The sequence below is a fragment of the Vanessa tameamea genome, chromosome 5 (genome assembly GCF_037043105.1).
Source record: "Vanessa tameamea isolate UH-Manoa-2023 chromosome 5, ilVanTame1 primary haplotype, whole genome shotgun sequence".
NCBI lineage: Eukaryota > Metazoa > Arthropoda > Insecta > Lepidoptera > Nymphalidae > Vanessa > Vanessa tameamea.
In genome coordinates this window covers 2299841-2316168 of record NC_087313.1, presented here as the reverse complement: position 1 = coordinate 2316168, position 16328 = coordinate 2299841, and the positions used below count along the sequence as shown (strand labels likewise).

Here is a 16328-nt window from a genome sequence, read left to right as displayed (position 1 = left end):
CCAAATATGTCAAGTACTCATTTTAGGTTGTACTAGATCAGATTATATTGGAGATGGTTCAATTACTTACATCGCAGACTTGAAGTTAACATTGGAGGGAAAAGTCTACGAAAAAAATATGATGATTTCTTGCTGAACTATTTCGGCTACGGCAGCCAACCTCAAGGATATATTAGTGCACAAGTGTGTGTAAACACAGGTGCACTTTAATGCCTTACTCTCATAATCCGATGGGACGGATAATCCAACACGACCGGAAAAACTTCAGAAGCTGGCTAATGACAATTGTGTGTCCTAAAAAGGTTTACCGTTCAACTTTGTTACGGTTGCGTAAGCCGGGAGAAATCGTCACGTGTAAATAAAAAGCGTTAAGCCATTAAAGCAATTTTTCCCTTGTGTGCTTGTCTTGCTCGTCTTTATCTGTATCTCTCTATAATATGCGGTTTAATATAACATTTCTTTATTGGTTTATTTCACGCGGGATTTTCTAATAACAATTTTGTAAGCTTCCACAACCAAACGGTAAAACGGGACCCTATTACTAAGACACCGCTGTCCGTTCGTCTGTCTGTCCGTCTGTCACCAGGCTGTATCTCATGAACCGTGACAGTAATTTCAAATGTTCACAGATGATGTATTTCTTTTGTTACTATAACAAGAAAAACTAAAAACAGAATACAATAATTATTTAAAGGGGCTCCCATACAACAAAAGTGATATGAATAACGTTGCACGTATTTAAGTTCTGTGTTAAGAATAACTCTTAATTAAATCAAATAAAATACATGTTTTATCATAATAATAAAAATAATTAAAATAATACATTTCCACATAAAATAAAAGAGAGATAAAATAAAGAGATCCAAAAACGTGATCTGGGATTGCGTATTACGGAGCAGCGATCAGTAAAAGTTAAAAAAAAAAACAATCTTTTATACATATATAGCTTAGGTACACATAAACATGCGTTTACACATATTGTTACATAATATATAAAATGTTTAATAGCTAATATTAATAATTTATATTATTGTATTTGAATATAAATTAAAAATTAAATTCATTATTATTGAAAAAAAAAAATAGAAAATATTAATATACTTATGTATACGCACCTCGAACAGGGGACCACACAAGATAAATTTACGATGTTTAATGGCAATTAATTATTTCCGGCACTAAAGCGATGAGCAGCTAGCACACTTGCGTATAAAGACAAAACGAGACGGACTGCCCGATAAGATCCGAACCACATAAGTTTATATCGTCGAAGTGCCGAGCGATTTTGACAGGTATCATCTTGATAGGTTTTGAACGTGACATATTCGCCATCGTTTATAAGAAATAGATGTATATGAGTGCCATATAAGGATTACATTTTTGAATGGTTTATTTCTTATTGTCATGTTTAATTATAATAAGTGAAATGATGTAAATTAATTTTGTTAATTATAAATAATATTTTTAAATATTTAAATTGTCTTGAATCATGATAATTAAAAAAACAAACAAACAATATTTATTTATTTAATTAATTAAATAAGCTTAAGTTTAGAAAAAACATAATTTGATGAATTTTATTATTACTTAAGACTTCTTTTTTGTATTTTACAAAATTACAGTTGAGATGATAAAACACAATTTTTTGACGTCCTCTATAACGGATTTTAAATGGTTGCGTTTAGTTAATCGTGCGTTGTTACGAAAAACAAAATTTCAGCTCAATAGGAAGTGAGTGAAATTTGTCTTGTAATAAATAATTACCGGTGAAATATACTTATAAAAGCTTGTAAAAATGAATAAAAGCGTGGTTCATCGAAATACTTTATTCCATAAGTGATTGGTGGATATCGCTCCAAACTCGCAATATCACCTTTCATAAAAACTTCGACCTCGATTCGATCACCAAATACACTCGGGGAGCCGTACAAAATAGCCCTACAAATAAATATAAAGAGAAAATACTGCATATAAAACTGATTCATCGCGAGGATGGGCCCCCGACTGGTTATGTCAAGCAAACTCTTTCGACGATTCAAAAACGCTTCATTATGAAGTTTACTTGAATAAAATTGATTTGATTTGTTTTGAAACAGAGGTGTTAAAAATTTGCTGTTCAGAAGCGCTGTCCACTTCACCTATCACGGTCTGAGCCAAGGTGACACCGTCAGGATGGATAAGGCTCAAATTTTAAGATGTTAGTTGCTAGTGGAGCTACTTGCCCTCACGACCGCTGATGCTGTAACGGCCAGTAAGGCAGATGTCAGTAAATGCTAAGTCCACGCTTTTAATACATTGTCATGCATTTAACAAATTACTTATAATATTATTTCAATCTCTCCGTCATCTATTAACATAAATTATATATTTAAATAATAAAGTTTGAAAACTTAAATATATATTTTATTAATTAAATAGAACAAATCATGTAAGATATACCATCTATTACGGATCGGTTGAGTTTTCCTGTGCGCATGTCATTTGTACAGTGGCAAATTTTATATTTTGTAATAATTTTAGTTTATTTTTTTATTTTATCATAATATATTTCTATATCGTATGTGGGGCCGCGGTTGCATGCCATTGGCGATTCCGTTGCCTCACCACTCGGCGGCATGCTGGAAGCCCGAGGATGGTTTTAGTGGGTAGGACAGGGCATAAGGCCCTGGCACGGGGCATCAGGCATCGGTTGAGTCCCACATACCCGGCATAAAGGTTTATTTATTCGGTGATTTAGTATAATTATTAATCAATGAAAGCAATGACCGTGATATGTGAAAATGCTATTTTTTTCTTAACGGAACTGTAATTCGAATTTTATTATAGTCTAATTTAAAGAATATGTTGGAAAAGAATTTTATAAAATCTACATTTTATTAATAAATAAATATTAACTTACAATTTATCATCTGAATACATTTTCGAAACAACATAATTTCTGAATGACGCATTTCCGACGTGACGCTGCAACGAATTGATAAATTGATAAAGTACTCCGTCTAGTATTCAATTGCTATCATTTGAATGTTTCCTTCGTTAAATTGATGAAAATGAAACGCTTCTTTGAATATAAAGCTCGCTGTATTGTTACAATTATTTTAAAAATCGTATAGTATGGAATGGAAGTATCACAATGCTAAGTTGTTTGTAAAAAACGATGTGTCGCAATAAAATGTATTAATTATTCAATATATTTTTTTTATAATTAATGATGAATCTGTATTGGTAAAAAATCGTCTTGATTAATTAAGTTCTTCGTTCTTAATTTATACCAAAATGTTATTTTCAGATAAAATATAACATTTCAAAGACGCCCACGCCCCCGTCCAGGAAGTTGTCACGAGGACCACTAAAACCGACCAGTGTACCTTATGTGGGTGGTTTAATTTAAAGATGTTTAAGCAAACAACAACAAGCAAATACAATTACGACGTCTCGATACACGAGATCCACCCACAGGCAAAACTGTGAGTGGTGAAAATGGAAAGCGAAAACGACTATTATTTTTACGTGAGTGTTGTTTATTTTGTTACAAAATATTCTGTGCTACTCATCCGAGATGGCTCGGTGGTAATATCACATAAATCTTAATTGTTGTGGTTTGGTTTTGTGCAAGCCCGGTGGGTACCACCCACTCATTATTTAGTCTACCGCCAAACACAACAATACTTAGTATTGGTGTGTTTCGATTTGAAGAGTAAGCCAGTTTAACTACAGGCACAAGGAACATAACATCTCAGTTTCTTTGGTTTGTGGCGCACTGGCGATCTAAGGATCATTAAGAATATCTAACAGCTCTAATGTCTATAGGTGGTGGTGACCACTTACCAACAGATTGACAATTAAGCTGACCCGAATATACAGTAAAATAAAACACTATTTCAAAATATAGTGAGAAAACCTACACGTATCGAAAGAAAAATCTTCCACATGTGAATCCTTGCTGGGAAAAATAATTTGGATCAGTAAATTATGCCACTTCTTAACGTATTGATTTATCATTAAAGCAATCAGAAGGGAAGATGTATCTTCGTTTCTCAGTTACTTTGCCAGGATCTACTCTTAGAAATTTCAAAAGATTACTTTAGTTAATACTGTATGTTAGATGTCAATTATTATATATTGTTGTTTGGTCTTCGCCTGGGAACACCGCTGTGCTTTGAGCACAGATGTCCGTGTGCAAATGAGGAGGAGTCTTTCGGTCTACATGGTCTCTCTTGTCCAAGGAGATCAAAATATACTTTATTCAAGTAGGCTTTTACAAGCACTTTTGAATCGTCATTTAACAAACTATTTAAAGTAAAGCTACTACCGATTCGGAATGTAGATTCTACCAAGAAGAACCAGCAAGAAACTCAGTAGTTACTCTTTTTCAATATCTAAAAATACAGTCATGTTAGTTAAATACAATTATATATGTATGTTATGTCTCCTACCTGGAAGTCAACAAGCATTAACTCCACGCTTTTTTATCATCAATATACTCTTGTATCGAATAATATGCCTTCTTTACCAATGTATTTTTTACAATTGACTTGAATCTATGAAACGGCAAAGTTAAAAATGTCTGCGGAATTTTATTATAGAAGCGGATACCTTGCCCCAAGAATGATTTATTGACTTTGCGGAGTCGGAAACTTGGCGTTCTAAGCTTATCCTTACTTCTTGTGCACATACAATGATTATAACTGATTTTATTAAAGTGATCAATGCTACTGTGAATATACATAATATTGTTGTAAATATACTGTGACGCAACGGTCAGTATTCCTACTTTGTTAAAAACATCCCGAAGAGAGTCTCTAGCTCCAAAATTATAAATAGACCGGATTGCTCTCTTTTGTAAAATAAAAACAGATTCAATATCTGCAGCATTACCCCAAAGTAATATGCCATAGGACATAATACTGTGAAAATAACCAAAATATACTAGACGAGCGGTATCAATATCAGTTAGTTGTCTAACTATTCTAACCGCGTATGCTGCGGCTCTGAGTCTTCCTGTCAGGGATGATAAATGGGACTCCACTGAAGTTTGGAATCCAATGCTATTCCCAAAAAAACTCGGCTACATCCAGACGGCCACCATTTAAAGATATATTATAATTTTGCTTTCTAACATTGGGTAGGGTAAAAACTACACATTTTGTTTTTTGAGTATTCAAAACTAAATTATTTTCTGTAAACCAGTCGTGTATCTGTGACAATGCACCGTCCACATCGTCATAGTCAGTTTTTTTCCTGTCTACCTTAAAAATCAGCGAAGTATCGTCAGCAAACAACACTATATCACAAATACCTTTACCATAGAAAGGAAGATCATTTATATACATTAGAAATAAAAAGGGACCCAAAATTGATCCTTGTGCAACACCCATTTTTACGCAGATCCAGAAGACTTTATGACATTAATGAAAATTTGCTGGACTCTTTGATTCTCTTTTAAATATGAAGCAATGAGATCAAGAACTTTACCTTTAATACCGTAGTATTTGAGCTTATAAAGAAGCGTTTCGTGTTCTACACAATCAAATGCTTTAGAGAAATCACAGGATATTCCAATAGCATTCTGTGATTTTTCCCAAGCATCGTAAATATGTAAGTGCTATTCACGCATCAGTTGTCGAGCGACCTCTTGTAAAACTGAATTGTTCACTATGAAAAATAGTATTTGTACCGAAATGGACGAGAAGTTGATTCAAAATATTTTTATCGAATATTTTATTTAACCTGTACTTTACCGCCATGTTTAACTTAATGACACATTAAAAAGAGTTCTTGCCACCATCGACGTTCCTGCTCTTACTGAGCCTCGTGAGATTAGTCGTGATGATGGTAAGAGACCTGATGGACTGACAATGGTTCCCTTGGAACGAGGCAGGCTTGTGTGGGACGCTACATACGTTGACACGCTGGCCTCGTCTCATATCCTAGAAATAATGTTAAGAGCCGGTGCCGCTGCGGAAAAAGCTGAAAGAAAAAACCGATCCAATTATTCGTGTCTTATATCAAATTACTTTTTTGTCCCATTTGCTGTCGAAACACTTAGCCCTTGGAGTAGTAGTGCAAAAAACTTCATCAAATGTATAATACCTCGTCTTATTGCCTCATTATTATTGACAGGAGGGCTGGTTCGTTTTTTGCCCGTTTTTATCGGAATTGCGATTCAACGGGGAAATGCTGCTAGCATTCTTGCCACCAATCCACGCGGTTAAGATTTTTACAGTAATTATTTTTAATTCATATTTGTATATATTTAAGGACTTAATGTTAGTAATGTTCTATTGTTACATATAACAACACATTTCTTTTCATTTGAAAATAACTAGATACTCATTGTGTATTTTAGTTGTTTCCACGGTGTATATAGGCTTATTACATTCTGTCGCGGGATACTCTGACTCGGTAGTAGCTCCTACCGCACCGTTTTTGATAATCAATGAGCGTGTATATATAATAAATGACACCATTAGTACATGTGTCCCATTAAAATGTGATTAAAATTTAAATAAAACGAATTTTTATAATATTTTTATTTATTGAAAATATTTTTTATTTGTCACAACGAAAAAAACCAATAAAGTAAGTTATTAAAATATACACCATTATATTGTTTTTGATGTTTCACGAATATGAATTGCTTAACAATACTAGGTACTTGTTTATTAATTGATCTTATAAATAATATATTATCCTCAAAAAGGAGAGGACCCTTTAGTGGAACATTTACCGATAATATTATTTAACATTTACGTTCTTGGAACGAATTCTACATCCACATTGGTCAATCTTAGTTGCACTTGATCTTTTGTGTATTTCAAACCTCCTTTAAAAATTTTTGTATTCACAGTGAAGTTTCGCAACAAATATACTAAACCTGTCTTAGCTTGTAGCTGTGCATATCTCATTCCAACGCAAATTCGATTTCCTTTTCCAAAAGGCTGGAAGGTAATATCTAACATATTTTTAAGGTTTTCTCGAGAAAACCTCTCTGGATTAAAAACTTCTGGATCCGGGTGATATTTCGAATCATGATGCAGCTCGTAAATTGGCGTGAAAATTCTCGTTCCTTTATCGATCTTAATATTACCAACAGGAAGTACTGTATCTTCTGTACAAAGCCTGGACAAAAATCCGATAGGTGGGTGAATTCGCATAGCTTCAGACATAACCATATCCAGGTAAGTCATATTAACGATTCCATCAAATGTCAATTTGCTATCACTAGTTTCAAACGCTTCGTCAATTTCTTCATGTAAGCGTTTTTGTATTTCTGGGTTTCTACCTAACTCTACCAATGTTGCAAACATTGTAAACGCTGTTGGCTCGACACCGGCTATGAAAAAGAAAAATGCTTGAGCTGCGAGAAGTTCATCGGTGGGCTCCAATTTGAAACCTGTTGCAGGATCTTTTAATGTTCCTTTACTTTGTATTGACACACACATATCTGCAAAGTCATGTTTCTTAACGTTCTCACGTTCACGTTGACGAACTACTTGCTTAATTGCACTAATAAAGAAGTGCTCAAATTCTTTGAATAATTTTATATTTAATATTTTAAACATATTTGAACTCAGGTTAGAAATAGTAAATTTAATATTTCGGATAAAAGTTGGTTCTAATGCTTTTTGCGCCACTGCTAAGAAAGGAGACTTAAATATGGACTCTGTTGTCACACCAAATACAGCACCACCGATGGCCGCACTGCAAAATGTTGAGAGATTATTAAATGTATCGCCTTTCATTGAATTTGGATTATCTTTTAAATAACTGATATAATCTTGTGCACTTTTTTCCATTATGTAATACATGCTTTTTAATTTGGTTGAAGTAAATAAAGGTGTCAAGCTCTGTCTGACCAGCTGCCACTTTTTTCCATTCAGGAATAGAATGTTATTTGCCAAAATATCTTCTTTGTTGGGGTCGAATCCTCTGTGACTGAAGGCGTTGAAGTTTGTTGCCAACACATGTTGTACATTTACTGGATCTCGAACATAAAGTGCCGGCGTGAGAAAAGAACCTACTCCAACGGCGGGTTCGTTAGGATATTGCTTGTAAATATCGTGCCATATTTGAAATAAAGGTCCATCTTTCGTCAGGAAGTCCCAAAATACTCCAAGTACTTTGTTCTTCGTGTAGAATTTAACACCACGTTTTTTCCAATATCTCTCATTGGATTCGCCGTTCCAATAGATGAAACTAAAAATTATGATAGTAACACTAAGTATGATCAGGAGAAACATTGATATAGGGAAATATTGTATCGCTCTTGAGTCGAATCACATTGAATGAATGATAAACTTCCTAAGTGTTATTGCATTTAAATAGATTATGTCATTATTTTGTTTTTCTAGTGTCACGTGTAAAGTAGCTTTGTTGCACAAATATACATTACTAGCAAAATCTGGCAGACGTTCTGTATGTATATATTTATTTACTTGACAACTACTAACAAATGATTGTCTGTGCTGGTGAGAAAGGTCTGATGTCAGCTTAGTTTTTTTTTAAAAACCAAGTTTAAACAAATAATAAAATATTATTCGTTCCCAAATATTTGTAGAGCTTTGTGCAACTTCGTCTACCGGTAGGTACCCGTGATTAGATATTCTACCGCTAAACAGCAATGTGAACTAGAAAATTGTTTATTTTTTTTTAAATTCATTTGTCATAATTTACATATATCAAAACTTATTTCAGCGAACAAAGTCGTATAATGTAATTACATCGGATGTGATTATCATTACCAAGGTCGATGTCCGTCTGTATCATGACTTTAATTGCCATAAGTACAAACTGAGTTTAAGTGCCGCTAATACGCATAAGTTTATTACGATCTAACAAATAGCAATGGAAACAAATACAAATTTGGATTTTTTTTAAACATATATTTGATCGGTAGTTTCATCTTACTTCCGCTTTCTTGAAATAACTCATATCTATAACACATCTCATATAATTTACCGTGTGTTCAAAATTACGCAGTTGAGTAATAATTATGAAAAATATATTATTTGAGGCAGCAACAAGCAGTTGTCTATCTAGCACGCGCACACATTTTATATATTCCATCACTTCCATTCCATCACACAGCTGTTCCAATACGGGATAATGGGATGGACACTGATGAATGTGGCAGATTTTCATCCAATGAAATGCCCGTAAAGTTTGTAGCGAAAATAGGGTGTCAGTATCTACTAGTCCTTACGATGATTTAATTCACCGCTAAACACATAAGCACAAATTAATATGTGTTCAGTGGTGCTTGTCTGGGTTTGAACCTGCAATCGTCGGTTGGGATTCACGTGTTCAAGCCACTGGCCACCTCGGTCACCATTTATCAGTAATCTTTCCGATTAACACGTATATATTTTTAATTAAATTAATGCAAGAAAAATCTTTTTAAACGAAAAATTATTCAAGCATTTAGTAAGAAAATTCACGCAATTCAGAAGATGACTTTCATTATTACTTATATCTGTATATTATATCAGAAGAATTTAATGATAACCATTAATTGATTGTATATTTCCAGTCATCATGACACTATTTTAACAATTTAATTAGTTAACAACCTACTCGATTTCAAGGTTAAATATAAGTATGATTTGTTTTGACAACAGTCTGCTATCGGTCTGTTTATTTTAAACTAATATTTATCCATCGACAAAGGCTTCGTCCGGATCTCGTCATCTTCTTCAGGTCTGCCATGTTCGCAAGAAATCCAAGCATTTTATTACACCAGGTGTCGTTCGAGGCTTCGCTTGCGTTTTAGCGGTTGTTCGTCAGGTGACAGGAATAATGATGTGTTTGATGAGACCTGAAGCTAGTGGCAAAAAAAGAGCTGACAAAATTAAAAATGCAACCAAATTGAGACGTCATATATTTTTTTAAATCGGTTAACAGTTACTATAGTCTTGTATATAATATATGTATATATACTATCACTTATAATATTTTTGGCGCAATTTATAAAAAAATCGTCCATATATTTCTCAATATACAACGTTTCATTTGTGTCTAGAAAATCTCCGTGATCGAACATTCTACTAATTGCCATTTAAAAAACTTGCGTAATGCTTTCCAAATAGAATTATCACCTAATACTTAATAAATGGGTCTTATGTGGACAGTATCATTCAGGTACTTAGAAAGACATTAAATACTAAATGGTAATTAGTTATTAAAGTATCTCGCATGATCATTATAGCAATTAATAATTATTTTTAAAATTGAATTTGATTTCGTTGTTAAGGAAACCGTTACAATTAATTTATAAATTATTTTTTATCGGCACAAATTCTCCATCCATACGTTTGTAAGACAATCTTAGGATCACTCGGTATCTTATTCCTTATTTTGAAATTTTTGTCTTGATATGCGCTTATTTCAAAAAAATACTGACTCTACCCCTTTCCAAAAAGGCTGGTATGTCTCAAATTGTTTGTCTAAGATAATTTTGGATATTTAGCCTTCCCGGTTTGTCTATGCACGGGTGTAATTTTTTATAAAGAAACTGAGAAGTATGCATCTCAAGAAAATATTTTGTAGGTATATTTATATTATAAATTTGTAATAGATAAAAAATAGTTATTATGTGTGTACATTAGACTAAATGAGTGTACATACACAAGCTATTGTGAACTTTTTGTTGGTGTTTTTAAAACATACAATTACCACGTACTTTGTTTTGATATATTTTCTAAAGTTTAGCCGGCGTTAACCAAAAAACAGTTTTTTTGAAAAAAACACCAAGAAAATATATATATAATATAATATAAATATATAATAGAAAGAGCGAAAGCGAGAAAAAACAAAATTCATTGAACATTTAAGAAGAAGTCAGTGAACGTACAGACAGAAGCAGAAAGTGTTTTTGTTTAATACTACTTATAGATATAAATTATAGATAAAGCTAATACTATTTATTGTTTAAATGCGTAATAAAATCGTAACTACTGTTTCATTATTAGTCTGTTCTACTCTAGGAATTCACTCAGCACAGAAGATAGGATCGCCAATCAGAACAAAAATTTTAATTCCTTTCAAATTCTGCAGAGTTTTATATTCCGTGAATATAATTTAAAAAATCTGACTTTATGGAAGAGACTTATGACGTTTACGCAGAATATAAAAAGTTACCATTTTAAATTCGTAATTTAACATAAAATCTCGTGCCTCTTTGAACACTTTTAATGAAACATTATTTAATTGCTTATCACTCGTGAATGATTTGCAATTTCTATTAATATAAACATGTTTTTTGGGTGAGTCATCGTGACATTTATTTTATCAGGTCACGACACTAACAATATGAACTGTATTGATAGCAGATAGAATAAGATTGAATAAATGTCGTAGTAATATTTACGTCAAATATGTATAAAATTTGACAATCCTATGAAACTGAGTTTCAATTGATGAATATAGGGTTTTGTCATGCCTATTCTAGAAAGGCACCACTTATCAAATATTTTGTTGCCATACAGCAACATTTAGTATTGTTGTGATTTCGTTTGAAGTACGATGAAGTGACAGGCACAATAACATCTTAGTTCCCAATGTTAGTGATGCATTGACTATGTAAGGGGTAGTTCATATTTCTCAATGGAAAAGTCACAGATGTATCATGTCCAAACAATACTGTAGCTCGTCTGAGCCATGTAAAGGCCGATCGCAGTAGATTGCACACACACACTTGGGCACTAAAATATCATATCACATAAAACACTAAAATAGGCCGAAATCTAATAGAAAGTATTTCATATAAGATTTAAAGTGCTTTCAAGAACGTACATGAATACTATCTAGGTACTTGGTTTTAGTTTTTTTCTTTGTAAGTGGCGCAGGAAAGGCAAGGATATTCTTAGAATTCCAAATATATTAAGGGAGTTTGCCACTAGCCATTAGTAACCAGGTGATCCGTTTTTCAGTCTGTCTACATTAGGTATAGCTAAAAAAAACAATTGTCACCTCAAAATCAATAATGTCGAACAATCTCTATTGAATTTGAAATGTTTTTTAAACAGGAAAACGATGAACATCCCACAATACAATTGCTGAAGGGAACGTATAAATCAAATCGAAAACGCAATTTAAGAGAACACGACTATAAAATATTATAATTATCAAATTTATTAAGTATCACTTATCTTCGAAGCGTTTGATTTGAATTCCATTAATTGTTACCATGAAGTACCGATTGTGTGTTTTGTTAAATATACTGTTCAACTTTTTGGAAAGTAAGTATGGGGTTAAAAGCCTCCTAATTGCTTTCAGGTTAGTTCGTGTGTTGTGTTAGTATTGCTCCCTTTTTTTATAGAACGATATTTTTATAGATATAACAGATCTGCAGAGTCAGAAACGGCCAGATTCATATTTAGTATATTTTCTAAAACATGAAATTATCTTTACGACGTTTTACGTCATAATTGACCATAAGACAAATTATAAACATAAATTAAAACTGCCATTGGTTTTAATTGACCTGTTTCGGTTGATTTAATCATATTAAAAAATACTTCCTATTCAACGATGACTACTGGGAAAAATGAATTATACAAATAAATACATTCAGAAAACTAAATCACATATAAAGCCTACTAACGTATATTACAAATTAGAAGTTTGAGTTGAATCAGTGACCATAGTGGAGACCACTGAATCGGCAAAGCCCATTAAGGAAAATTTGATTTAACAATATAATCTATATTTGTGTACTTTCTATCTATATTTTCAGTATCAAAAAGTCAATATATAATAGTTAACCGAAAAGCTAACAACTTAAACCAATGTGATCAAAATAATGCTCTGGTGGAGCAGTTCTTTAACATCATATTCACAGAGTTCCATCGAACTCCACCAGTTTGTGTGTGCGTGCAGATGTGCATAGAGAGCCCTACGTATTGCTATCCAAATGGCTGTTTAAAAAATTTAAATAGAAGAAAAACAGAAGACACTACAACTGCTGCTCATCCCGTTAACCGCATACAGTACGATGGTCACAATCCGACGAAATCTGTTATGTTTCTAGTAGATAATGATAAAGATCTCATTGATAATATATTTAATGGACCTAAAAAAACTTCTCATTCAGGTTTGTTATTCTAATGTTACTTGCGTTGGTCTATCAGTAAATTTAAATCACATGTAAAAAAGCATTGATTTATAACGCTTACTACTCAGTAAACTACTGTAGGTAAAATAGTGAAGTTACTATTCATTTTATATATTTATAAGGTTTTAATATTATTATTTTTTTATGAATTTTTTAATTGTATTTAATAAAAATCTCTCTGTACTTCGATTGGGGAAAAAGAGAAACTACTGAGTTCCTTTCGGTAGAATCGCTTTCCGAAACCATTAGTTTTACGTTTAATTTAACGACTCAAAGTGATTATATGAGTCTACTGATAAAGAATATTTTGATTTATAATTCTTTGTTAATATTACATTTTATATTATTTTCAAAAAATATTTAAATAATTTTAGAAAAAAGAGAAAATCCTACATCACACGAACTAATATTCAGTCCAAATCCATTTAGAGAACTGGTGTTTAAATACAGGAAAGTACCGAAATTAGAAATGAGGTATAATCTGCGTGAGAAAATAAAAAAATCAAGATCAGACAAGATTAAATCAAATAAACTAGATATGTCAAGGACAAGATGGTCGATGAACAAGCAGTTCTATGGTGGAAAGCAATTGTTAAATAAAATACGTCTTTACAAAAAAGATGCTGATGCCAGTCGAACATTCTTCGCGTCAATGTTTCCAGAAATTGAAGCGTTATCTACTCAACAAAAGTCTTTAGTCAAACGAGAAGACAGTAGTGGTTTTAATGTAGACGCTTTATATATTTATAAGACACATGCTAATTTTTCTGTAGACAAACTCATAGACGATATAATCATTAATAGTTTAGATGATAACAACGTTAATATGAAAATGAATAAAAGAATGCACTTTGATGACAAAGCGATTACAACAACAGAAACTTCTGGAGATATAGTTGATGGAAATGTTTCTGAAACTACTGTAACGGATAATGTTTATGAAACTACAACAGTTGATGAGATTTTAATGAGCTCAACACAACCAGATAGAAATATAATTAATCATATACCACATATAAATTTGACAACAAATAATAAAACATATCTAGAAGAGATAGCAATAATGTCAGAGGAAATAGAGAAAAACAATAATATAACAATTGATATAATAAATCGTTTAACTGGAGGACGCATACTTATAAATAAAACCAAGAATAATAATTATGTAGATGTTCCAAAAACTGATTTTGATCCAAAAACACTAAAAGAAAGTCAAATATTAAAATTTACTACTGAATCTAATAAATATAATGTAATAAATATTAATAACGTAGTCACTAAAAGATGGTTAGCTCCAGTTTTAAAAAATAAGTTCAATCAGAAAAGTAGGCAAAGAATTACACGCAAACTAAATCAGAAAGTCAATTAATTAGAATTTATCGTGCAGTCCAGATTTATGGTCTTATTTTATTATAATATTGCAGAGCTATTTGTGATTCAAATGTGAAATAGTAAAATTAAGCATTCTGCCAATGTTATTGTTCAGTTTTGAGATCTTTTGGGTTCAATGTCAAATGGTTAAACCTTTTAGGGACATTGCATTGCTCTGTTTGTTTGTCTTGTTTTATCCATAATTTATTTCTACTACTCCTATTTAATGTTTAAGATAATGAAGGACAATTTTCTAATTATATACATCTTTATTTCTACTTAGTCGTTTCTGAATTAATCTACTTTTGTTAACGATATAATATAACATGAATTTTCAGTTACCCAACTCGCTTACAAATTTAAATAATGCTTCATTATTTTATTTGTCACAAGAATATGAAGTTCCTAAAATTGACTCGTTTAATTACTAATCTGAATTTGTTTAAGGACTCGTCAGTTCCATGAATTATGCAATGCATATTTGAAACATTGAAATTAAAAAAAAAAACAATGGCAGTGTATAATTACTTTATTTAATCCTATAAATACTGCACTGATTGACTGCACATGTATATAATTCAGGTCTCTGAGATTGTTAGAATAATAAAAGGCCCATGTGTTATATTTTAAAACCAAATTAACACATTATACTGTCATTGAGTCTTACGTAACAATAACTTTGTAGTTAGTGTTGTAATTACTGGATTCGTTATTATTGACGAAAATTGTCGAGGAAAAATGGAAGCATTGTTTATCATAATTCTTAGTGTAAGCTCATATATAAGTAGATATCGATATATTTGTATTTACTTTAATGAATAGATAAATATTTGAATATTGCATTTTATTTCACGTACCTGAGACAATATTATATGCTCAGATAATTATGTTATGTGGTCTATAATCAAAATATAAAATTATTAGTCCATTCTTATGCAAATATGGTGGATATTCTACAAACAAAAATCTAATTTAACTAATTTAGTTTTGGATTGGTTGTATGTTTTATAAAACAACCGTTGTAAAGCAGCGTAGTGCAATAAACTCATTTTCTGTAACAAAAGGTCTTTAGTATATGTATAAATGATTTAAAACAAAGCCTTTTGTTTCGTACACAATTGTCCTGTATTTTCGTCAGATTTCAACGAGTATGTTGTGAATTAGGATGTTTATGAGTGGAGGCAACAATTTCAAATGGAAACATGATGTTTCGGTCTATGATCTGCGGGCAGACCAACGAAACAGACATCTGGAAGGATCAGCTATATAATACTAGCTACTAGATATAATATTATAAACTTAACTTTAATATCTACTATACCCTGTTGAAGTTAGCTTGTTCTTTTTGACAGACGGGCTAGTGATGAGAAACGGAAAATATAACATTTATATATGTTGTATATTTATATATGTCATGAATGCGTAAATCAAAAAATCAAAATCAAAATATACTTTATTCAAGTAGGCTTTTACAAGCACTTTTGAAGCGTCATTTAACAAACTATTTAAAGTAAAGCTACCACCGGTTCGGAATGTAGATTCGACCTAGAAGAACCGGCAAGAAACTCAGTAGTTACTCTTTTTCAACATATAAAAATACAGTCATATTAGTTAAATACAATTAGATAAGAATGTCATATGTCCTGCCTGGAAGTCAACAAGCATTAACTCCACACAAATTAGAATTCAATTTTTTTTTTACTTTATTTTTCTAAAAAGATTTATACCAGCTAAAGAGACCACAAGGACCCCCGTCTATTATTTTCAGTGTTTCTATTTAAATTTTACTTTGTAGCAATAATATATAATACAAAAGGTCTTAAAATTTTCGGATAACGCTTGA

General features: G+C 31.9%; 2 protein-coding genes across 2 annotated transcripts; one reads left to right on the top strand and one right to left on the bottom strand.

Moving 5' to 3' along the window:
• Positions 1-6728: 6728 nt before the first annotated feature.
• On the bottom strand, positions 6729-8302 carry LOC113392540 (cytochrome P450 6k1-like). Its single transcript, XM_026629029.2, has one exon. It carries the CDS (start codon positions 8241-8243, stop codon positions 6750-6752), a length of 1494 nt encoding a protein of 497 aa, XP_026484814.1. The 5' UTR covers positions 8244-8302; the 3' UTR covers positions 6729-6749.
• A 3885-nt stretch (positions 8303-12187) lies between these two features.
• Positions 12188-14483, top strand: LOC113392722 (uncharacterized). Its single transcript, XM_064220782.1, has 3 exons — positions 12188-12239; positions 12737-13093; positions 13489-14483. The coding sequence occupies exons 1-3, from the start codon at positions 12188-12190 to the stop codon at positions 14481-14483; spliced, it is 1404 nt and encodes a 467-aa protein (XP_064076852.1).
• Positions 14484-16328: the final 1845 nt, after the last annotated feature.

Coding starts and splice junctions, on each gene's coding strand:
- LOC113392540 (XM_026629029.2), bottom strand. CDS start 8,243: ATGTTTCTCCTGATCATACTTAGTGTTACTATCATAATTTTTAGTTTC.
- LOC113392722 (XM_064220782.1), top strand. CDS start 12,188: ATGAAGTACCGATTGTGTGTTTTGTTAAATATACTGTTCAACTTTTTG. Junction 12,240..12,736: donor ACTGTTCAACTTTTTGGAAA/GTAAGTATGGGG, acceptor CTATATTTTCAG/TATCAAAAAGTCAATATATA. Junction 13,094..13,488: donor TAAAAAAACTTCTCATTCAG/GTTTGTTATTCT, acceptor AAATAATTTTAG/AAAAAAGAGAAAATCCTACA.